A 25,459-nucleotide genomic window follows, 5' to 3' on the forward strand; every position below is an offset into this window, starting at 1 on the left:
AGTTTTTACTGTTTTAAACCATGTCAGATTAGATATTGATCATGAAGGAAGAAATTTTGAAAAAGAAATTCATGGCTGATGATATGCTAGATCAGCCTTAGGAATATGTGGTCTGAACAGTGCATGATCACCAGTTTTATTGGGAACACTAGATTAAGATCAGAGTGAACAACTAATGTCTTCACAACAGAATTTGTTTGGCTCTTGGTTCGAAAATATTCCTAAAATGCTGTTATTTGTGTGAAAACGCTTTGTAATTGTTTCATAATTACGAAATTAGGAAGTTTGTCTGTTTGAAGTTTTTGCTTTCTGTTTTTGTAAATGACAAAAATATTCAACAAAATTGTACAAAATATTATGGGATGGATAGAACTTAATTTTATTGAAACAGTGAAGAAATAAGCCACTCAATTAAGGCTTAGAATTACACAGTAGCTATCAAGCATTGTTTGCGTGGACTAGGAAAACTTCAACATTTATTATAATGAGAAATATGAGGCACACACATCATCAAATGCACACTGAGAAGTGACCATTTCTTTTAAGTTTGGGTACCATAGAGTATAACAGTGACACACACATTCTTCATTTCACGTTGTGAAGTGATAGTTTCATTAGAATTTGTATGGTTTGGGTGCCATACAATAAAACGGTGACAAACATAAAAATAACTTGCACTCAGTAGATGCTCATTGTATGTACATTATGGAATTGCCTGTACATTTTCTTCCAGTAGCTATCAGCAATTGGATTTGCCTCTACATGTCACAATTGGCAGGTTACATTTCACCATTGACTGAATGAAACACAATAAGTTACGCAATATATCTCAGTATAATCTTATCTAATTTTTTTTTCATAGAAATATAAAACTACAACTAGTTTTCATTTCATGTTATTGTTTTTGTTGAAAGGTCTTCATTATTCCACACAACCATAAATAGCATCAGCCCCCTCTTGTGATAGTTGCACGTCCTGTTGAAAAAAAAAAAACATGAAAATTGCTCCATGAACTGGAGTACTTTATACCAGTTGTCAAATGGTTTTACATCATACACAGCAATCATCATAATAATAATAATTATTATTATTATTTGTGATAGTTTTCATTTCCTAATATGTTGAAAAGTGTCACCTTAAGACATTCCGTCTACATCGATGATTGAACAGATTTGTGCTTTATAAAAGTAGATATTGATATGTTGAATTTTGTCTGGCAGTTTAATTACATGTATATTGTCACATGTCATAACTCGTAATGGACACAAAATATTTCATTATATATCAGTACAAAGACTCACATATACTATTTCAGCCTAAACATATAAAGATTCATCCATAGCTAAGTCTAACTGTCTGATATTTTGATGTTTACTCAACAAGAAAAGTAAATTGACTCATTTTCTGGCAGTGTTGTTTTCCATTTCATTAGGCAGGGAAATGCCAATAATTTGTGTCAGAAGGCCAATAACGGCCATTAGCTTAGCCATGCCTTATTGACCAACCGCTGGGAGATTAGGCCATTAGTGGTGGTTATATCAATATTCTATAATCTACAGGGCTGGTCACTATTAATTTCCATGTGATTCAGGCCACTAAGTGACCATTCCCAGACCCTATCATATGAACTGGATCAATCCATCTCTGAGGAGATTCCTGCTAAATTGCAATCAACTTAAGCGGCTTAGATGTCTGTCATGCTTACTGAAGCGTGCCAGACATCTGAACAGCTTAAACTGAAAGCAATTTGGCAAGAAACCCCTCGAAGATGGATCGATCCTGTTAATTCGATCTGGGTATGGGAACCCAGGCTATATTTACATTATAAACTCTGAGATACAGAGATAAATGGAGATGACAAAAAAAAATGAAGCTAGGTGTGCAGTGATCTCTGAGATCCTGGGTGACTCTATAGAAAAAAGGGGTTAAGTTTAAGGTCACTCAGCTTTAATTTAAAGACTGGAGACTTTAGTCTACGTTAATCAGAGATAAATCATAAATAGTTTCTTTGAGTGAAGATAGGCTTATATTCGCATCCTAATGTGGCATATAGTTCAAAGTGTTAATCAGGGAGATTTATATGCATTAATATATCTGGAAATAGTCCAGAGTATTTTTTATGGGGGTAGGGGGCTGCCACAAAGTAAAATTAAATTAAATAAGATAATAAAACTCTCTCGCTATGGCAATATTCAGTGTTAAACGAGTATAATCGGGTAGACAAAAGTTACATCTTGTTTACCTGATCTGCTACATCCACTACAAGGGATTTCACATGTACTATGTGCCTTAAGAAACCTACAAGTATGTAATCTTGTGGACTGGGAATGTCAGGTAATTAGTCAGTATCCAGAATAAGTTAATCTAGCTGTGAACATGGCCTTACTTACAAAGCTGGTTAATGCAGAGATTAAGAAAAAAATGACAGATTTTATATGTGAGCGTTAATAAAATGGGAATTAACAGAGATTGGGTGAAAAATGATGTGCAGAACTTTCCCTTGGAATACTATACAACACTTAAGCTACTGGTGAATGTACATATGTTATGGATTACACAGTGTACAAGTAACGCTGTACATTGGACATATTAAAATTTATACACTCTGTACATAGTACATATTAAACCAGATATTTGTACCAGTAGAAAAAGGTTGCTTTACAATGTTGCTGAATAGGAAAAAATACAAAAGGCCCCAAGGCTGAACAAGTTGAACTTGTTGACCTCAAAAATCAGTCGTATTCCAGAATCAATGGAATCAGTAGGATTGTGGTTTCCTTGTTCTCACATACGTGGTTGAAAACATCTGGGAAAATAACATTTTGATGGTACTTGGATAAGTGAGAGAGCAATTCAAAAAAGCTAATCCTGCCATCTGCCAATGCACACAGTGATGCTATACGTAAGCAGCGGGGTCTTCTATACTGCTAACATGGGGTCCATTGTTTGATACAGTGTTATCATCATGGGTATTATTTGTGTCTGAGGTCAAGGCCATTGCCTCTTTTTCATCTGCATTGGCATCAATCTGTTTCTTGTCTTCCTGTGACTTCTTCCATCTCCAGTAAAGCCAAGCTGCAAAAACCACGATTGAAACCACTCCGATAATCGTACAGAGTGAGATGACACTGCTGGGGTGCATGATTGGTAACGTGCGTGCCTTGATGCATTCCGTAAATGTTTGCATGTAGGTTGTATTGACCGTAATGCGTGCCTCTGCCAACACACACACGTCGTAGTTGTGGTCCGTGGCAAGGTCTTGTATTTTGTAAAGCTTCAACTCCTTGGCATGCTCACTAGTCACCAAACGTTTGAGGCCGTCATCTTTGCTGTATTGAATCTTATAGCCCGTTATCGAGAGATTGAAATCTTGAGGAAGAACGGTGGTCTTCCATTTGATTGTGATGGAGTCTGTGGAACTTCTTACCCATCTGATATGAAGGGCAACCGGAGACTTCATTTTCATATCTGTATTATTGAATGCTGAATCGCTTCCTGTGTTTGATTGGTCGAGTTTTGAACTCTGACCTTTGACCTTGGGGTCATTTTCAACTGAGGAATCTGGGAAGTTTTCATTAGGCATCAATGTAGTTGCAGTGCTGGAAGCCATTTTGTAATTTATTTCCTGAGAAGTAACATTGTCGCACAACACGATAAAAATGATTCCCAGGAAAGTTACATCCAGTAGAGCTGCCATAATTCTGTGCACAACTTGAATTTGCATCTTCTGTCTCCTTTGATATTTCATTCAAACTTTTCCTGCTATGAATAATACTGTCCCTTCTCTTGTCTTCCTTGTTTGAACTTTGAATAACTCTTTTATTGCTTGTTTGGAAGTCTTGCTGACTCTTCTTCTGAAATATAGAAATAAAATTAATTGAAATTGAAATATGTTATACATTATTTGTTAACCCGTACATTTGTAAATATTTTTTCAGACAGAAATTATTCTGCTTGCCTTTTGAATGAATGAATGCTGTGAATAAGTTTTAATTTTCTTATGTAGTCTATGCCATTAACCACACCATTTGCACAGATGCAGTTTTATCTGATTACGCCATAAGTAGGATTTATTCTGCATTTGTGCCGCACATTTGCTAAGCCCATAAGCCCAAATGGCATTAGTTTATTTCATATGAACCAGTTATTTTAACTGTTACAGCTATTAAAGTACACTTGAAAGCCAACCAGTCTGGAAAGACATCTGCATGCCTTCCTTGTTGGAAATGTAAGCTGTCGTTTAAATTACAATGCAATGTATCAGCAATGCTGTGTCTACAGCTTGTATGAGTGTTTTACAAATTAGACATTTATCGTATCCAATTGGTTTATACAGATTTAGAAAAGAATATGTTTTCTTGAGCTCACCGGAAAGAAACTTGATTAATGCTACTCAAAAGGTTTATCTTGTATATACAATTAGTTTATGTATTTATTAATTATTAGTGCTTGAAAACAGGTTCTCCTCTCTCTCTCTCTCTCTCTCTCTCTCTCTCTCTCTCTCTCTCTCTCTCTCTCTCTCTCTCTCTGGACATTTGGTTGGCTTATGAAAAGAAAAATCCATTCCAACCCTGCCAATGAGACATTTGAGGCTAATAATACATTCGTCAATTGATTGCATTTGGCTGCAAAATAAAGGCAACTCTAGGAATTCTAGTGATTTTGTGCAATAAACTGGAATGTCCGTTTAACTATTGATGGTTGCCATTTCAACATACATGGACTCCTGTGTGGCCTTTTCAGGGAAAGTCTCGGGGGTTCACTGTGACCTTTGCGGGAATCTTCAGGAAAGTGTCTTTTTGGCTCCCACTTGGCTAGTAAGAAACTGGACATTGTCCGTCTTTCGGTCCACCGACAGTTCTATTCCCTTCAATAAATCCGTAATTCTATGTTAAAACTATCTGGTGTGTGTGTGTTTCTGTGTGTGTGTGTGTGTGTGCGCGCACATGCAAATATGTGAGACCTGGCACTCTTTCCTTCAGTATATTCAATATTCACCCCCTAGTGTTCAACTTTGTGTTTAACCAAGCTCCTATTCTACAAGTTATATTATTTAGCCCTTTATAAGGTATATTATTTCTCCTTTTATAGATTGTATTTAGCCTTCTTTAAAGTTATATTATTTAGCCCTTAAAAGTTTTAATATTAAGCCTTTTTTAAAAGTTATATTATTTTGCCTTTTATAAGTTATATTATGTAGCCTTTTGCAAGTTATATTATTTAGCCTTTAAATTATAAATTATCCTTTTGGTCACAAGCAGCATGTACATTGCAAACTATTCGCGGAAAAAGCACAGGTGTGAAGTAAACACAAGAGGTTGTCACCTGAAAACAGCCTTTGACGTGATGACTCCAGGTTGGCTTTCTGCCTAGCTTTGAAAACACCTATCTGATGGTTTTTATGCTAGTAACAATAGAATACATTAGAATACATTAACTGGGGTAGCGCTAACACTGGTCAATTTAGCCAAATGCTAAAACTAACTTAAATTGGCTAAAGAAAAAGGGTTTGATTTGACTTGTTTTAGTCAAATTATAATAATTTTGATAGCAAATTGACAAAAAAGTGGTGATTTGGCTAAATGAAAAAAAATTGCTAACGCTACCCCAGATTAAAAAATATCAGAACTGCTTAGAATTTAAGTGTGAATAGTTAACCAGCAATGCTCAAATATGCTCTGCCTATTCATCGTTATTCTTTTTCAAAAATCCCTTCTCTCAGTTTTTATGTACACCAATTTTGCAACATGAGATCTGCAGGGAAATACGCATACACACATGCATGCACGCACACACACATACACACACACACACACACACACACACACACCTATCTTCCAGACATACCTTTGTCAATGACCTCCAATATCTTTCTGAAGCATATCTTTGGAGGTCAACATTTACCTTTTAACTGTGGCAAATCCAGAGTTATTTTCTGACAGTCTTCCAAACTATCTTTGTAGATTCATCGTCCAATTTTGACCATCTTCCAGCAGAAAAAATTCATACCCTACATTGTAAACTTGAAAATATGACTGTCTTCCCGCAGACCCAGAATTCGGCCTCAATCTGCCCCTAGTTTACCCCAAACTTTGGGCAGATCATCCAGCCCTTGTGGTGCCAGGCGTGAACGCACATCAAGTAAATTACCGCACGCACTCTGCAGGTAATTACCAGGTATTACCACTTGATATAGTTGCTGTCAATTAACACATGTACTCAATTGATTTCAGCATAGAAGGGTTGGTTGATCAATTATAACGCTGAAGAAGTTGAAGCCTCTTATCAATATGAGTTCTATGCAAAGTGGCGTGGATTATTGACGTCGGATTGAAAGTCATTTGTTTACGTTTGGGGACATAGTCGAGTGTGTGTGTGTTTCTGTCCCTAATTCTTAGGAGCTAAAGCACTACTGAGTGAAAATCAATCTTGGGAAAATTCATGAATATTTCAGGGGTAGAAATGCTGCCTGAGTGAGTGTCCTAGGTGGCTGGAAACTCCCTGCAGTTATCAGTTTGCCAGTTTCTGGAAATGGCAGATACATGCTGATATCAGGGGTGGCTTTCTGGTGACTTACGAATCTTGTGGTAAGGCGGTTGCAGCTAGTTCATATATCACTTAAATTTGGCAATATGTGGGTTTTAGGACCATCCCCCCCCCCCCCCCCCAAAAAAAAAAAAAAAAAAAAAATCTTGACATCTTGATAATCTGTCTCTGTCCTAAGTAAATGCTGAAAATGTCATATTTTACGTTAATATTACTTAACTACTGATAAATGCTTATCTCACTATTTCTGACACATGTCAGAATTTCCCATTATGAATTTACTTAAAAACCTTCATCTGGCAAGATGTGGCCTAAGTTTCTCAAGTTCAAATAAATTCTTACCGAATCTCATGAAGTGAGACAGAATATAAGTTTCAATGTGACATATCTTGACGGATTTGCTCTTTCTCATTATGACACATTCCCAAGGTCTCCTTTAGTTTGGCTCTGATTTTCTTTCTGAGATTGCTCTAAAAAACTCACCTCAGCCTTTTCCAGGAACTAGAATAATGATGATGATTGCGACGAGTTTCCAATAGGCTGTTAAACTCAGGGTCGTTGGAGGTCAATTAATTCATTGGCTGCGCATTAATATTTAATCACTGTTGAATAATATTGAAATGCCACGAAGGGGGCTATATGTTTACATACCTATTACAAGTATTCAATATCTTTGGTATAGAAGTTAAGTCATTTATATTGGGCATGTTTGCAGATCTTATATTATTATGTATTGATATCTGGGGATGTGTAAATTGGGTACATATTGATGTGCGTTAGGTCTATTTAAATTTGGAACTCCTAAATGATTCTGACTTGTTTTGATTACAAGGTTGTTGATTTTTAGTCGTTCATAAGAGATTCTTATTTGAGACCAACTCTATGTTCAGAATTTGCTCCTAATTTTTTTTTTTCTTCAGAGTAACGAAAGTAAGACACAAAAAATCAATTTAGGGGAAATTAATTGATTTTTGTTGTAATCTAGTGAGTAATTACCCTACTAGAGCAGTGTCAACACAAATTAATTTGGCCTCCAGTGACAGCTGACATTTCCTTACCACAGAACACATAAAATGCTGGCATTGGCAGTTACCAGGATTTGTGCTACACAGATTATTATTATTATTTTTTTTTTTTAATAAAAAATCTGATTTTTTTCTTGGCGGTTTTCTACCTGAAGTGTTCCCTTGATGGACACAGAGACATTTTTAATTTTTTTTTTTATTGAAGCCAAAATCATGTCTGGTAACACCCTGAGCTTCTCCTTCCTCTCCCCCTTAATGTTTTTCTGAACAGGCACTATACATAGGGATATCATTCTGAAAAAATGTTATCCTGTAGAGTGAAATTTTATACATATATCACAGACACACAAGCATTATTTGTCTAACGTGTTATAATATGGACAGTCAGAGGCTTTAAATTAGAGAATGAAAAATCATGAGACAACCCACTCAGAATTCAAGTGTGTCTGGCCCACACCCCCTGGGATCTCTGGGTATCAGTAAATGAGATCTATGGAAATACAAGACTTATCAATGCAATTGTATAATTAGTACCGTCTCATCGGCCTTAGCCAGACTACAACTACCCTCTACCAGGACCACGGAGATTTTTTTTCACAAGATATTCATGCATATTTCACATGCTGTTCCCTAGCTGTGTACATTTCCGGACTGCACTGGGAGGATTTTTGTGCAGCGAGACATTGTCGCTCAGCAGATCTATTGACTGTGGCCTTGATATGGGTTGTATTACCAGTCATTTTTGTCTTGCCACAGTGTAGAATAACCTTGCATTTCCGTGAGCATGGCAAATGAATAACGGTTATTATTCCTGAGATTTCTTTTTTTTTATTTTCATCTGGGGTAGATTTACCTAATTTTCCTTGAGGATGGCAAAAACAGGAAATATTAATGTTACAATTCTAAAGATATTTTCTATTCATGGTTTGGTGTAAATTTACTAGTTCCTTGAATTTCCTTGAGCATGGCAAATGCAGGAAATATTAATGTTACAATTCTTAAGAATTCTGTTCATGATTGGTTGTAAATTTGTCTTGTGACCATGGCAAATACAGGGAATATTAATGTTACAATTCTTAAGAATTCTATTTATGATTAGGTGTAAATTTGTCTTGTGACCATGGCAAATACAGGGAATATTAATGTTACAATTCTTAAGATTTCTATTCTTGATTTGGTGTAGATTTACCTTGAATTTTATTGAGCATAAGCAAATAGAAGAACATTGCAATTCTTCTTCTGATAAATCTTTTTAAAACTAATCTTTTCTCAGCTGGGCGTAGAATAACCTTGAAATTCCATGAGCTTGATAAATGCAAGAAATAACTCCTCTTCTTAATGTCTCTCTCCTTTGGCCTTGTGTAGAATTACCTTTACTTTCTTTTGGTATATTTCCAAGAATTTCTACTGGTAGATTTCCAACAATTACCTGAGTATCATCAGAAATACAACACCATGTAGACCTGTTTTGACCTTCACGAGGCGGAGAGCACAAAAAAGCTGGTGACTATCAGGTGTGGATGTATCCATTTCCTCCAGTTCCCCTACTTTATGCCTTACGTTGTATTGTTTGTATTGTATAACAGTAAATGCTCATGAAATTCCAACAAAATAAATTAATACATTTAATACAAAAAACATTGTTATGTAAGTAGTACTCAGAAGTATAATTTTGAAGGTTAATGGTTTCACATCAAAAAGAACATTTTTTTTTAATAACTAGATATGATCAGTTTAAAATTGATAAGGAGCATGAAATTTTAAAATAATTACCATAGATGCTGAGAATGTGACCATGGCCTCACTGTTATTCAATAGTTTATGGTATGTTAAGAGTGTACAAAAAAGTAGCAGGAACAACGTCATAAATATTCAGACGCGCAATCCTCTTAAAAACAAAACTGGCAAAATCAAAATAGAAAGAAAAAAAAATGCAACCAAATTTCTGCAAAAATGCATGTAAAATCCCTCTGTATTTTCAGTTAGTTTGCTTCTTTGACACATCTGTTGTATTTGACATACTTAAAAATTCATCGGCTTGGCATATGGCACGCTAGTATACAGTTGTATGTGCCCAATGTTCTCTCTCTCTCTCTCTCTCTCTCTCTCTCTCTCTCTCTCTCTCTCTCTCTCTCTCTCTCTCTCTCTCTCGCACACACACACACACATTACGAACAAGTGGCTCTGCACGTGCTTAACATCTCGTTATTTCCTATATTTGAAAAAAAAGAAAAATACAAATGCTATGAGTATAACAAGTATATCATTGTAGAGTGCCCATAAATATTGATTTGTTTTAAATGAGCTGTTAACTCTCTGGATTCTTTAGTGTAATAAACACCAAAAACCAAATGACGGCTACTTTTTTGTCATCCTGTTCCTCTTACTACCTTAAAAATGTATGTGTGATATTGAATGTGAAGTTGCTAATTAGGTTTACTTTATTGACACCCATCTTTTCAGTGTTTTGTGTTCTGTTGTAAAGTGTCTTACAGCTTCCTCAGGTGCCTAGACAATGTGGCATGTTAAAGATACACGTCAAGTGATGTTGCATGTGAAAGCATCTATACCATTCTCCAATATTGTTTCCCTCCCTCTCTCTCTCTCTCTCTATCTCTCTCTCTCTCTCTCTCTCTCTCTCTCTCTCTCTCTCTCTATATATATATATATACATATATATATATATATAGTGCAAAAGTGTTGTTGGACCCAATAATATTATGGAAAGCTTGGCAAATGGCTAATTTGTCAAAGAATTTCCATCAACCTTGTGACACGCTAGACAACAGCAAGGGCTTAAGTCGGCATTTCCTCTTCCAGGAATGGATTTTTTATCACAGCGGTGTCAAACTCAGATGGAAATCTAGTTCTCTTAATAAATATGCAAAAGAGGATTATTTTCACAAAAGCATTATTACCAGGATTATTCAATTTAGCTAACAGACAGACTGGTAATTGATATGTTTTGTATGTTTACCGGACATTTTATGTTATTATTCTAATTTATTTATTGTTATGAAAAAAGAATGTGGAAGGGAGGATTTCATGTCTACAAAACATAAAATCCAAGGATTTGGGTGATTTCATAGATACAATTATTTTACCACAAAAGATGGTTGTCATGTCACCACAACTGCACAAAGTCGATCAACTTGGCATTTATGAAGGAAATATATCTTCCACCCAGAATATCTGGCTAAAACTGAATTTAAAAGAAACCTGAAGCAGATGGTTTGTCAACAAAAAGACAATCATGAGAGGAAAGGTGCCATTTCATGAAAAATTGTCCTATCTGAAGTCAGTATTAAGTCAGTTAGGCCATGTAAAGTTTATAAATTGTTTAACAAGTTGCAACTCTGTTAGTAGACAAAATGTATGTTGTTTTTAAACATATGACATTTAATGAGCACAATAGCAAAATTGTAGGGTATTCTTCAGGGGGCTGGGAAGGGGGGGGGCGAAATGTCAAACTCTCAGTATGAGCTATTTTCTAGCATAAGAACAGCAATATGGGATTTTTTCTGGGGTTGTGCATAAATTTACCCAAATATGTACTCTTTTTGAAAAAAGATGGGTACAAAGGAAATTAAAAACTTCTGTTTTTCTCAAAATTCAAGTTGGTCGCACTCGTTAACCAGCATATCAGATTTGTCTGGCCTAATTAAGACAAGAATGTTAGGTGTTAATTAGGCAGAAAATTCTTACAGGGTTGATGAAAGGCACAACCACATGGGAGATAGGAAGATGGATGATTGATATTAGGAGCTTCTCTTGGCTGTTATTTTCAATCAATGAGGTTATTTATGAAGGCATTATTTTCTCACACCTGTAGAGTGTAAAGTAAGGCAGCATCATTGGGTGACAGACGGCAGAGTTCTCCAGCTGTTCTGTAGGATTTGATACTTCAAATTAAGCTGCTGAAATTCATGGTGAATCCCTAGGATATTTTAATTAAAATGACTGCTTTCGTCACCTTCACCTCAGTGCCTCTTCCATGTTGGGTCTTGTATATAAGGTGCTTTTGTAATACAGCAAGCTGAAGTCTGTCTTGTGGTCACTGTTTTTTTTTTTTTTTTTTTTTTTTTTTTTTTTTTTTTTTTTTTTTTTTGTCTTCCCTGGAATGGTAATCTGAGTAGTGATCATTTAAAACCCTATAGAGGTAAAATCTGGCTGTGTGATGATTTCTGTCACAGGAGATTCAGTTCACCTCACACTGGTCTCTCAGTAATTCATTCCTCCGTACAGAAAGGCCCTATTCTCTCCCAGACACATAAATTAATGCAGAATTAGACTAGTATGTTGCCTGGTTCAAGTTTCTGCTGTGAAACAGAACTATGAATATATAATATTATCTGAAGGAAGCTTCAGGAACCATATGTCTGAGGGCTCTCTTTTCTGTAATTGTTTGTTATGAGAGGAGTATTTGAGTTGAAATAATGTCTGCCACAGATTGTGAATGGTGCATGGTAATCCTTGTAATACAGGTAATTTGCTACTGGGGATAATCTTCCTACCAATTAAACAAGGCCTGTATTATTTATATTCTTGTATAATTTAATGTAATAATATCTTTAACAACTTGTGTAATTTAATGTTATAATATCATTAATTTCAGATTTATCTTAAGTTTATAAGCAAAATAAATTATTATTATTATTATTATTCACAGTTCTTTACAGCCATGTTTATAGTCAAGTTGGGTCCACTCAACTCTTTATCACATGTGGACCTGACCATCATCATTGTAATTGCCTAAACTAGCTTGGTTCTGATTGACGGCTTTCTGCTGTGACCTGATTGCAATCAAATGGCTCCCTGGAAAGGGGAGTTCTAAATTAGGTTTATCAACCTTCACTGGGAGTCATTTATTTCCTGGAACGTGTTACCTGTATGACGTTGTCTGTCAAGTGAAGACAGGTGTGCTGTTTTATCATTTCTCTCTTTTTCTGCTCTTATCTCGTACCAGTAGAGTTTTTGCCGACTGTTCAAGTCCTCTTGTCAGGGAGCATCATGTGATACATACATTTTAAAATATGTGTCAACTTTTTTCTTCAATACGCACATTATGAGGCATTGTTGTACATTCCTCTGATAGACACTGACTGCTTTTTTTCCCAGGATTTATAATAGTAATGGTTTTCATTTCTTTTACATTGCATATTGCGGAGAACAGTGACTTAATGTTTTGCCTAAAAGAATAATTTAACGTGGCTAATTGGCTAAATTGGCAGGAACTCCCCAGAGTAGGCCAACCTATGAACAGTATAAATGTACTTTAATATGCAGTTCACTTGTAAAAAAATAGTTCTCCATTCAGAAATTGTCATGACAATAGCTAAGAGCCAGTGTGAAATATATTTCAGTCTTTCCTGCTTACTCTGAAGAACAAGATAAACAATAGCTCTATCTATGTGTTTTGAGAATTATGATCATAATGTAGGCAACACATAGCATAATGACTCTCTCTCTCTCTCTCTCTCTCTCTCAACCACTAACATTTCAGTTATGATCAGCTACCTGCTCAGCTTCCTCCCCTAGGTCTGTAATCAACCAATTTCCAAGTTGTAAGTGGCACTGATGATCAGTCTAAAACAACACGGCAATGGCAGAGCTTTGAAGCTCTCAGCATGCGCTGTAGCCAAGCCAGTATGCTGCCTGCGCTCTTCACAGTCCAACTCTCAGGTATGGCGGGAGTACATGCAGGTAGTTGAAATTCACACATCAGGTGCATTCAGACACAGAATTCAGAATTCGTTTTTGGTCCAAAATGTGTCACCAGGGCAATGCCTGTGCATCTACTCTGGTAATTTTAGGCTTTATGGCATGTTGTGATAGCTCACAAGAAAACGGTGCACCGACACAGTCAACTGCAGCTCTGAAAATGAAATCTCTGCTAATTAATTTGACGACTGATGCCACATTTTAGACCTAAACCCCCTTTCGTTCTATGTACCTGTCTGTGGCCACCTATTGATTAAAGCAGGATTGTTTTGTGTGTTGAAAACATCTCCCAGTACAGGGGGAGCGCAAAAACATCGGACAATGATCTTGTTACTGTATGATAACACTTGGTAAAAAGGTTTAGTAAATAGCTGTACAATCGAGGAGTGTTTGCTTAGGCGGGGAGTAGAGCCGGCGTGTTTACCTTGATTGTTAATAGGATTGTGATATATGGGTAACGTCAAAGGAAACTTGGGTGAAAATCCATCACATTCTGTCCCTTTGATCCGTCTTTGTTGAAGCAGAAAGTGGAAATTATCTGATTTGATTGCATTTAATTTTGTAATGTTTGTTGACTGATTGATCAGGGAGTCAGTAAAGAAGTCCATTGAAATGTTTGATTTTGAAGTGTTATACTGCTGCCTATTCTAAATTTGTTGTTGAACGTTATATTTTTGATTTTGAGGATTGTGAATTTTTGGGGCTGTTCCCCCCCCCCCCTCTCTCTCTCTTTCTCTCTCTCTCTCTCTCTCTCTCTCATTCTGTTACACAATCTCAATTCTGTTTTCTTGCCATAAGATAGTTATAAAATTATTTCTTCTGGATTGTTTTCCTCTGGTTAACAATATCAAGGTTTTGAACATTATAATATCTCTTAAATGTGAAATTATTTTGTTTCTGTCTATGGCCTAGAGTAGTGTACATGCACCACTGAAAAACAGCAGTATCAGATAGTCACAACAACATAAAAATGTCATTAGTGAGTGCTATCTGAAACCAACGTGAAAAATGCTAGCGTGGTCGAAAGTACTGTAACATGACATTCTGCGTGGTAATATGAGGACCAAGGTAATGCTCGAGAAGAAAAAAATGAGATGCAACATGTTTTTCTTCTGTTTTAAAGTAAGTCTATTTGTACTCGGGTGAAATGATTTGTAAAGGTTCTATCATGTGGTCTTCTTTGCTAAATAAGCGTTTGTATCACAGTTTAGGTAAAATTTTGTGAAAATGAATACTATTCAGCTTTTCCTAGGTTTCATAAAAGGAAAGTATGGATTGGCAAGTTTATGGATTGGCAAGTTTATTTTCAAAAGAAGGTAGATAATCACTGAAAGGACTTAGTTATTAGTGAGATTGTTATGTTTGGTCATTGGTATTAGTTTAAGTGAAGTGGGGAGTTCTTTTGTTGCAGAGCCTGTCTCTTGACAAAAAAAAAAAAAAAAAAAATTGAGCAGACGTCAAATAGGAAGGTGCTGTAATAGAGCAGTGTTAGTTTAGCGATTATTCCAATTTTTGATATTTAAATGCGAGCTCTGGTTGTTGTTTTAGCAATTAAAACATGTTTTTGCTACTTTTGAAGGCAATATTGAACTGTTGTTTTAGCAGTTACTGCGAGTTTTGATACCTTGGAGCAAATGATGAGTTTACACTTTGATAACTTTAGCCTTGTGTGATCCAGGACTGATAAAATGAAAAGCACAAATATCCGGTCATGTCTTATGGCCAAGTTTATTAAAACTGACAAATTTTTTGCGAAGTGATCAACACAAGGGTCGTAACTGCACCCCCCCCCCCCCAAAAAAAAAAAAAAAAAAAAACTTATCTGGGAACCTTTTTTTACCTGATTCAACAGCAAAACAGTCTGAGAGTGTTCACATTACATCAATGTTTATTCAAGTATAAAAAGATGCAATCAAGCAGAAGAGAGGTATTTATAAACTACATCAGTCACTGCTCCACAAATTTAGATTGATATTGAGGCACCTGCCCTTATTGATTGGACCAAAGTTTGAAATGAGTGTTTTACTCAAGTGAAGTAAAGAAAAAAATGAGAAAATATTAATAAGAAACATTTTTCTTCATTTTCTTAACCAGAGGATTTTTCATTAGTTTTGGTGAAGATTGATTGATAGATTCACCCAGCAAGATATGAACTAATCACTAGTAGTATGAAGATCAAGGTGTATCCAAATAAAGAGAAGAAAAAAGGTGCTAATGATAAACATTTCTCAACTTCTTATTGATCAAGGGATTTGTAACTGAATTAGATTCACCTGCCTTATATTAGCCAGACTTTCTTTATTTGCCAAGAAAGCTTTTCAGAAGAAACAAAACCAAAGCGAAACGGAACCCCAGATGTTGTGTCTGACAAGTTGACAGTTTTCTTTGAAATTTAAATGATATATTTTTTGTATATTTAGGTCAGTCCTCAATGAACCTCATGATTTTTAAGTATTACAACTGTTGATATTATCTTTTTCAATTTATATATTACAAAAGAAAATATTAGGGGTATTATTTCCTAGCACTTTGAGTGAGAAGCACAAACTCTACAAACTGACCTTTACCGACTGATCTCATGATTTTCAAAGATAATTCTTTTATCAGCTTGAGTTTTACATAAAAAAAGCAACTCCCAAAATCTCTAGTGCAGTAGTTCATGTCTGTCTTCATCATTATAATTGGCTAGTTCACTGACTAGTAAATTGACAGAATAAGATCATTGGGTTTTTTTTTTCTTGTTAGCAAAGAAAAGAAGTTTGAATTTTTTTACACACCTTTTTTCTTTACACAACCATAATTAAAGAAAATTAAATGCCAAGACATTGTTGGAATCTATTTTCCATGTTATCAATTTTTTTTAGTTTATAAATGTTTCTTCATTACATTCTTTCTTTTTAGTTAATTTATTTCATTTGCAAAGAGATGATTAAGATCCTGCTAAATAAAACAGAAAAAAAGCAATAAATAATCTTCATGGTTATTTTATCAGTAGTTGCCTCAGCAGTGAAAGCATTTGATAAGAAATCAATCAATATTACATTTGCTGACAGTAATCAGAATATATTCTCACGATGAATAATTCCTTTTTTTTTTCGTCTTTTAAGTACTGCCAAAAAGGAAGACATACGCATCTTTGATTAAGTTGTGCATTTTGCTATGACTGGATTATCCTGAACTTTGTAAATTTGATGGACGTGAAAGGACGTAGATGATGCAGGATAAAAGTTTCATGGTGTTGGAAGAGATTGAACTCAAGTAATGATTACTTTAAGTAGTTACACACACACACACACACACACACACACACACACACAGAGAGAGAGAGAGAGAGAGAAAGTTTTGTGTGTTAACCGTGATAACCTGATAACCTAGCTGATAAAGCTCCATAGAGTCAGACTAAGTTTCATCGCAAGCTGCATAGACTATAAAAACCTAAAGAATGGCACCTGAGAGAGGGCTAAACAGACACAAATGCATGCTTCTGGGATATTTCTGTTTGCGATAATAATAAATAAAACATTAACACCATTCTCTACAGGTAAAGTTAGAATAAATACCCAACAGTTGCCAGACATATAAAGTTGCGCAACACATGCAGCCACAGCTATATTTAATGTTCAACAGGTGAGACGGATGGATGCTGCTCCTGGGGATAAAAAACTTCCTGGGCTGGTTTCAATGTAGAACATGAGTCTGAGAATCGGTCTAAACCCTTTGGCCAAAATTTAAGCCTACTTTGAGCTATGATTAATCTGCTATAGTCAAGTTTAATGAAATAGGGCACCTGGTTGTTTTCTATCAAGAATTACCTACCTGATGTCTCAGATCAGCAACTATTTATAAAACTATACTTCAGCAGATCAACCTTGAACTGAAACAGACCAATTTTTGGTCTTAGTGGCCATTCCCACAGATATTTGGATCGATCTAACTCCCTGGGGAGTCTCACTAAATTGCTATCAACTTAATTGGCTTAAATGTCTGTCACGCCTAGTAAAACTGTTAGGGAGTAATTATCGTTACCCCTTAGCTGATTTGGTAGGCCTGGCAGACACTTAAGCTGGTTAAGTTGATAGCAATTAAGTGAGACTCCCCTGGGAGTTAGACCGATCCAGATGGATCGTTCTAGGCATGGGAACCCAGTCTTAAATTTCCAGGCAAAAAGTTCTAAGTGAAACCAACCCTGATTGGTGCCAAATGGCTCTTCTCTGCCTTCAATATTCTCATAAGACAGCTACAGGTTTCTGTTGGAAATGCCACGTAGCCATTTGGTAGAGGTGTGCCTCTAACACCCCGAGTTTCAGAGAATATTACAGACTCCATACTGTCATAATGATAATAGAGATGATTTTTCAGTAATCTCCGAGTCTCTGGGTATGCTCAAATGGAAAACGTAACACTATGAGCGCATTCACAACAGATGATCCTCGGATCTACTGATCAGCGGATCAAATATGACAGTCTCCACATTAAAGCAGAGCCGACTTATCCGCTGATGGTCTCCCTGCTGCCACATGCGCTGTCCCAGCCAGGGACTAGTTAGTCAAACCTGGGAGCTGTGATTTAATCCATTTAATGGCGCGTGCGGCGGCAGGGAGACCATCAGCAGATTAGTCGGCTCTGCTTTCATGTAGAGACGGCCATATTTGATCTGCGGATCAGTAGATTCGCGGATCATCTGTTGTGAATTCCCTCTGTGATTCCTACATGAGCCCCTTTTATGTGAAGCAATATGTTTAGCAGATAAAATTTATATCGATATAAAGATAGATAGATAGATAGATAGATAGATAGACAGCTTAATAACCTGGCTATTTTGTAAGATGGTTTCCTATACCATGTGGCTACGAATTAATGGATGAATGGTAAGATCAAATGAAATGGAGTGAAAAGTGAGGCAAATCAAATTACAAAAATTAAATGTCTTCACTGAAAAAAAGAGTTAAGCAGAAATGCTACCAAAATCCCATGGCACTCGCATGAATCTTTGTGTGGCACGAAAGCTGTTATAACATAAAAAGACCATAGATAATTGTGCAATTCAATATACCATTTTGTGTAACATTTTTTGAATACATAATCAATACCAAGCTATCATAAATTGGGTCTGTGTTGCATTTTGGTTTGTGTTGAGATGGCGACAAACATGGACTGGTAAAAATGACATCATAAGACGACTTTAAAAGTTTACAACTGATTTGACTGTCTGGGAAACAATTGAATGGGATACCATTGGATATTCATAGCAAGTATGATCTGTCTATCTGAATGAGGTATAAAGGTGCTTTTCACCTGTGGCGTATTCTTCTTGAGGGTGAATGAGGCGGGCATGTGAGCAAGACCCTTTGATGAAGGGTCGAAAAACGAAACAGCATGGTGCTTCTAGAACACAGGCAATTGTTTCTTTGCAGAATTCCTTTGTTGTACATTGCAAAATGTGTGGAATTTGGAGATCTTAGTAATTCATAGTAATACCATGGAAAAATGGCCACTTGGTACAATGACTTGGACTGACAGTATTTCAACTATTTGCTTGTAACTACTTTGGTCAGTTTGCTTGAAAATAAAACTAGCATCTTTCTGAATCTATTATTTCATATAAATTGTATGAATTCAGAGAGAGAGAGAGAGAGTTAGAAAGAGAAAGAGAGAGAGAGAGAAAGAGAGAAGACCAGTAAAAAAAAAGGGGGAGGAAGGGGGGAATGAACACCTTTTTATTTAAAGGAAATGGTCCATCTTGAATCAAAATATGATCTAGGTTATATGCCTTTTATCCAGTTGGTTTAGCAAAGGAAGCTGAACCCCTTTTCACGATTGGAGAGAGAGAGAGAAAGAGAGAATGAAAGAGAGACTGACTGTAAAAGGAATATTTCAAGATGGCCTCATCAGTTTAAATCAAGTCATTTATATGGTGCCACTCAGTTTCCTGGAAAAACCAGTGCATAATCTTCTTCTAATTCTTTCCGCTGTAAACTAATCACACCGTGTGTCTTTTTACCAACAAACCAGACACAAGGCTGTGCTAGCTGCATGAAACATCTCTGTCTAGGCTTGGTTTTCTTAAGGAATTAAAGATCCTAAAGATCCAAAAAATTGTCCTAACTTTTAGATAGAAAATTTTGGATTTATTCCGTTTAGGATGAATCAGTACTGTAATAGTGCCCTGTTAAAAAAATTACTAGTAATCATTTTTCAGGAGATATTTTTTTTAACCTGTGAGGTGTGATGTTTCAGCCCTTCTTCAAAGGGGCTTGAATTTCACCATAAATCAGGGATGGTCTTCTAAAAATAAGCAGCATGTTTGCCAATTCTATCTTTTATGAAAACAGATACAAGTTTCATTAACGTCGACCACTATTGATTTCTCTTCGGTCAGAGTAGCTGAGTAGAATTTTGTTCTTGAAATTTATGGGGCAATTTTCAGTTTTCAGATGGGTTGTGAATTAAACCAGCCAGAGGAAAGGCCCTGATGCACAGCTTTATGAATTATTCAGTCTATGTGCTTGCATTATGTACAGCAATAACTGCTAAACCTATGTGGGACACATTTTTAGCTCTAGGATTCGGTTGTTGTTTTTATCTGACATGACTTCATTTAGGCATTATATTGTCTGCAATAGTCTCTCTCTCTCTCTCTCTCTCTCTTTGGCAATTGTGGGTATGAAAAGATATATATATAATGGGAAATGTTTAATCTCCCATTATATATATATATAATGGGAGATTAAACATTTGATAAGCCACTTTTTCTTGTTCATGATAATGAATATAACAAAAGCAGTAAAAAAATTGATGATAACTATATTATAGTAGAAAATTACAATTTGAATGATAATTAAAACATAACTTCTGAGTAAGTATGATATTTGAAAATCAAACTAAAACCCCAGCTACTGGTAGCATAGGTACATTAAAACGTAGGCAAATAAAGTGATTTCTTTTCTTTCATGCACGATTAAAATACAGCTGTGTTTAATACACTTATACTAAGTCATGTTTTCTGTGGTTGTCACTCACCTGTATGGCCACCAGTGATTTATCACTCAGAATGCTGCTCGATCACCACTGCTATCACATTTCAAGGAAATGCTGCATACGATCTCACTTTTCCTAGCAACCCAAAGCTCGAGACACCAAACTCCTTGAAAATTACGGAATGAAAAAGCCAAGCTATTTAATCTCCACAGAGTGCATGTCTTTTCATAAGACCATAGATGAATGTAATTAGTTTGTGGTCGTAAGGAAACGTATGGATTTATGAAGCCTGTTATTAGAATCTTGAACTCTGATTGGACGATTGCCAGGTTGTGGATGTATTTTGCTGATATCTGGTTTAGATATTTGTATTGTGGAAATAACTAGTGTCTGTCAGTCTGCCTGTCAATTTGATGGATTTATTTACATTTATTTTTTTTTTGTGTGTGTGTGTGTGTGTGTGTGAGAGAGAGAGAGAGAGAGAGAGAGAGAGAGGGGGGGGGGAGGGCACTGTGTACTGCTATGAAGTTGTGCTGTTGGACTGAATGTGTAGAGAGTTAATGGAAAAATTTGAGTTTAACCACAAGTCAATTCCACAGATTATTTAAACCAACAGATATTTTTGCCTGCAGGTGTAGAAGCAGCAAATCTACGCAAACAGTATTAATTTTTTTTCTTCCTCTGATGTGATAGTTAATATGTGATAGTAATGTGGCCATAATCATGTTAAGTGAAATGTGATACCTTTAAGAAAACCTTACCTTTTTCAACAAGAACACTATGGATGAAGCACATTCAGCTTTCAGTGCTATTATGCAATACTACTTCAGATGCACTTGCAGCAGGCTTCCTGCAGACTGACAAGCTTCCCATATGGGAATAAAGAACACGGAGCTCATGCATTTATTATTATCTGAAGTGTTGTGTTTACTGTATTGACACTTCTTAATTGATGGATAATGGTATGAAAAGCACAAGTGTATAGCCCTGTAGGCACAATTTTTTTCAAAAGGGGGGGGGGGGGGGGCTCGTTTTCTGAAAAAGCAAAGCTTTTTACCCCCTAATTGAACTGACTTGTGAAATGCCATTGAACCTAGATTAAATTTTTAGTCGAAGCAGACTATTTTCCAGCTAAAAGGTTAGTTCTTTTGAATCCGCCAGCCCTTCCCCCTTCTAGGGCCTGAGTGTGTGTGTGTATATATTAGCATATGCTGATTTCCTCCTTTTTTATTTGTGAAAGAGGAATTTTGACATTTGTTTGGTTTTGTATGAAATCCACCCGCCCCCCCCCCCCCCCCCAAAAAAAAAAAAAAAAATCCTCCTTTCTCTTAAAGCAAATTCTTGCCCTGAGCATCCCTGAAAATGGAATTAATCTTTCTAAATTGCGCCGTGGAGAGATGAAATGGGAGTGAGAGTGGCAGTGGTGCCTGGGTTACACGTCAGCTGTGGGGGAAATTGATTGATATCTGACTGGTGGAGAGGTCTTTTGTCATTATTTACATATTTGCCAGACGGATCCCAGCAGATTCAATAGAAAATTAACAGACTGATGTTTTCATCATTTTTAGTGTTTTGTTATGTTAGATTGTCAGTGCGTGTCCCGGCAAATTTCAACACAACGAATAAAAAAAGAAAAAACAAAGGGGAAAAATCGACCTCATGTAGTTCTGTGAATGATTATGTACTCTAATTCATCTTTTCATTAATGTGCATTTAGTATCAGTTAACAGTAAACCAGTAACTGACAATTGCCTATAATTGCTCACAAAGAATTTCTGTGATGAGAAAAGTCAATGAACTTTTTGTGATGAAAAAAAAATTATTGGATTTGTGGGTTAATCAAATCAATGTGATTAGCCTACTATGGTTCTGCTTCTGTTTCCTTAATTCTGGTTTTATAATTGTCATGAAAATGTGTATTTTAAGATATGAACACGCTTTGCCTTACATAGACCAGTTGTTCTTAGCAATGACAGGTGTAAGCTGATACAAAATTCCAGGCCACTTATCCGTCTGTAGTCAGGTTATTATTACTGACGTAACACGTACCCCTGATGATTTGGTTGCTTTGCTATGATTGCGGAAAAGCACCAGCAAACAAAGGGAAACAACAGATAAAATTGAGTAGAACAGTGGGTAATATAAGAGAAAAATTTTGTTCAAGTAAATAAAATGTTCGACTTTGGAAATAATGCAGCAATGATCCAACATGGTGATATGATATTCAACAGGGAACTAATAGAATTCTGTGGTATCACTCAGCTGGACAAATCAGAACAATTTCCAAGGGGAGGGAGGTCTTTTTCTGAATAAGTTGACCTCACCGAGTTAAAATTTTACTCAGAGTTTTCCCAGCAAAAAGGACAGTTCATTCACCCCCCCCCCCCCCCAAGCTATGGGTCTCCTCTTTTAGTATTGGGCAATTTTCAGTAAAACAAATAATGTTTCTGCAAGACGGATATCGCCACCCCTTATTCTCCCCGGTTTTGCTAACAATGACAAATGTGTGAAGCACTCTGCATTTCGACTTTTAAGCTTGAGGTCTTGCGTCCTCTTGTGGCTTGTTTGTAATTTAGTTTCACAGCTTCGTAAGCTTTTAGTTCATTTTCTACATGGCCATTTCCTCCAGTGTTCAGTTGCCCGGGGAACAAATTTGCTTGTAAAAAGTAATTGAGTGAATTGAGTTAATTTTCAGTTGTGTAAGATTGATGATTTTGTCATTAATCCTCCTCTTGGGAAATTTATATCTGCTGGCCGTTGTGTCTGTGGAAACGCCTACTGTTTTTTTGAGGAAATAGCATGTAATAATAGTCTCGGTAAATATTTATCCATATTTATCTCATTTTCAGTCTTTATATGGTACAACACTGAGAGACATAAAGAGAAATATGAAAACTGCCACTGGGAGGTAGGGGTTTTTAAATATTTCGGAATATGTAATAACCCAGTGCTAGAATATATAATGATGCACATTTGCATTTTGGTGCAGTTATGAATTTTTTTTTTTTATCTCGTAATGCAGATTTGGTAGAGAGTTGTTATTGTATTTCTTTTTGATCTGCTTGACTTTTGGCAACTTCATTGTGTGAAATTAGCCCACACGATGTGAAAAGGAGAATAATTAGAGGTCATTATGGGTGAATTCATTGTGTTAGATGATACTTGGAAGCATTCATAAGAAATCCATCTAAATTAAGGATTTTATAAATGTATGATAAGCAAGAGTAGATGTGTTTGTGTATAATGGGAACTAGAGATTTGATAGCAGCTATATCATTTTTTCAGTCATTGGAAAAAGTCAGAGGCAGAACTCTCCAAGCTGAATTATGATTTTGATATCAACAAAGCCACGGAACTGAAGAATAGAGGCAATGCGTGCTTCAGAGAAAAAGATTATGAAACTGCACAGAATTACTACTCACAGGTACATATGCACTGCTAGGTTCATCCATCAGGCATCCCCCCCTCCCCCCCCCCAACACACACACACACACACACACACACACACACACACACACAAAACTTGGCCTGCATTCACTCTCTTAATGTCAAGTCGATGTTACAATACAGTTTTAAACTCTGTTTCCAGGCCCGTAGCCAGCAATTTCAAAAGGGGGGTTCTTTTTCCGAAAAAGTGGACCTTTTTCAATAAAAACTTCATGAACCTAGATCAAATTTTACCCAGAGTGGACCTTTTCCCAGCAAAAGGGGTGGTTCTTTCGAACCCCCGAACCCCCCCCTGGCTACGGGCCTGGTTTCATTATAAGTGAGATAGAAATAATATAAATATCAACTAAAAATGTAATATTTTCAGACATTTATGAAAAACCATACAGGGCGTTATTTTCATTTATATATAATTTATTAAATTTTAATAATAATGTTATCTCTAGAAATGTTTTTTCTGATCTAGAATTTTGAAAAATCGCCATTGTGTAAGAATTTTCTTAACTGTATTACTACTTTCTAAAGCATGGCCTCCTTATATGAATGTACGTCATGCATGTATACACGCACGCATGCACACACGCACTTTTATGTCAATGTTCATATCCTTAAAAGTTCAACCTTAATACTCATTATATCCAGGCCATAGACTTTTGTCCTCCCAGTCAGAAGCGTCCAGTGTGTACCAAGCTTCACCCTGACCACCTGGACAAGGGCTGTAGTAGCGGTCAAGTGGGCAGTCATGGGCCAGCATTGGACAAAATATGGTGTGTAGCTAAATGTGTGTGTGTGTGTGTGTGTGTGTACATATGTATAGGCAAATATATACATACAAACACATTGAAATGCATCCAAGCCAACACAGTACAGGGAGAATATGCTGCATCAGGCTGGGGTTCTGAGCGCTCCTTTTTCTGAAAAGTAAACATTTTTAGCTGACCCAGCTTAAGAGGGACATAGAACCTCAATAATATTTCTATTCACAGAGAACATTTGCCAACCAAAAGGATGTTTCTTTTGAACCCCCAAATTTTCCTGTCTACGGGCCTGTGCATTTATGTGGAGAGAGAGAGAGAGAGAATACTAGAAGGCAATCAACCCCCCCCCCCCCCGACATCATCTGTAAAGGTAGTTGGATTACATCCAGGCCTCACTGCTTCTCAGTTATCCAAACTCCTGGTGAATGAATAAATTGAAAACACTTGTACCTGTTCCAGTTAAAACCTTACACCCATCTGTCACTCTCCAGGTACAAGCTTCCTGCAGCCCTGTACAGCAACAGAGCCCAGTGTTTCCTGCACCTAGGGGAGTATGAGAGTGCCCTGGAGGACTGTAACCAGGCCATTGCCAGGTGTATGGAAGGTAAGGTCAGAATAGAGGTGGACAGGGATAAGATTTTTCCAGCTAGTATCAGCACATTTCTGACTTTTTGGGAGCCAAAAATATTATTGGCCTTAGTTTTTGATTTAAAGCTAAGATCATTTCAATACTTAACCCTGCAAAATGTTTTAAGATTTTTTAAGCATAAACAATTTTTTTTAATTTTTAGAGTTGGAAGAAGCAAAAACTTTACGTCTGAAGTCGGTGTTCCGTCGAGCGAGAGCCCTGTATGAGCTGGAGTACTACCAGCAGGGACTTCACGATGTCGGATACTGTATTATCAAAAACAAAGAAGATGAGATGTTTAGAGATTTGTTTGATAAGGTAACTACAGATAAGTTATGAGTTTTGAATTATGGTGA

The 25,459-nt window shown here is 36.4% G+C and overlaps 2 protein-coding genes across 5 annotated transcripts in view; one reads left to right on the forward strand and one right to left on the reverse strand.

Annotated features, from left to right (window-relative positions):
- Positions 1–25,459, forward strand: part of LOC106169247 (uncharacterized) — a 31,467-nt gene that overhangs the window by 4,865 nt on the left and 1,143 nt on the right. The window contains exons 9-13 of the mRNA XM_086995036.1: positions 23,120–23,178; positions 23,556–23,694; positions 24,360–24,484; positions 24,967–25,079; positions 25,267–25,421. Coding sequence (XP_086851162.1) covers positions 23,120–23,178; positions 23,556–23,694; positions 24,360–24,484; positions 24,967–25,079; positions 25,267–25,421 — 591 coding nt within the window. The remainder of the gene's footprint in view (positions 1–23,119; positions 23,179–23,555; positions 23,695–24,359; positions 24,485–24,966; positions 25,080–25,266; positions 25,422–25,459) is intronic.
- On the reverse strand, positions 336–20,494 carry LOC106169248 (uncharacterized). 4 transcript variants are annotated; one of them, XM_013548655.3, is made up of 2 exons: positions 20,313–20,494; positions 336–3,854 (listed from the first exon to the last, which is right to left on the reverse strand). In XM_013548655.3, exon 2 carries the CDS (start codon positions 3,746–3,748, stop codon positions 2,897–2,899), a length of 852 nt encoding a protein of 283 aa, XP_013404109.1. In that variant the 5' UTR covers positions 3,749–3,854; positions 20,313–20,494; the 3' UTR covers positions 336–2,896. The 4 variants fall into 4 exon arrangements, with proteins under 4 accessions (XP_013404109.1, XP_023931652.1, XP_013404108.1 ...); XM_024075884.2 differs by lacking the exon at positions 20,313–20,494 and adding an exon at positions 13,089–13,534 and having other exon boundaries at positions 336–3,851; XM_013548654.3 differs by lacking the exon at positions 20,313–20,494 and adding an exon at positions 13,089–13,534.

This window comes from Lingula anatina, chromosome 9, assembly GCF_051362555.1.
Source record: "Lingula anatina isolate TDL-2025a chromosome 9, LinAna3.0, whole genome shotgun sequence".
In the NCBI taxonomy this organism is placed as follows: Eukaryota; Metazoa; Brachiopoda; class Lingulata; order Lingulida; family Lingulidae; genus Lingula; species Lingula anatina.

Bases quoted from the DNA above. Each gene is read 5' to 3' on its own strand.
- LOC106169248 (XM_013548655.3), bottom strand. From the start codon at position 3,748: ATGAAATATCAAAGGAGACAGAAGATGCAAATTCAAGTTGTGCACAGA.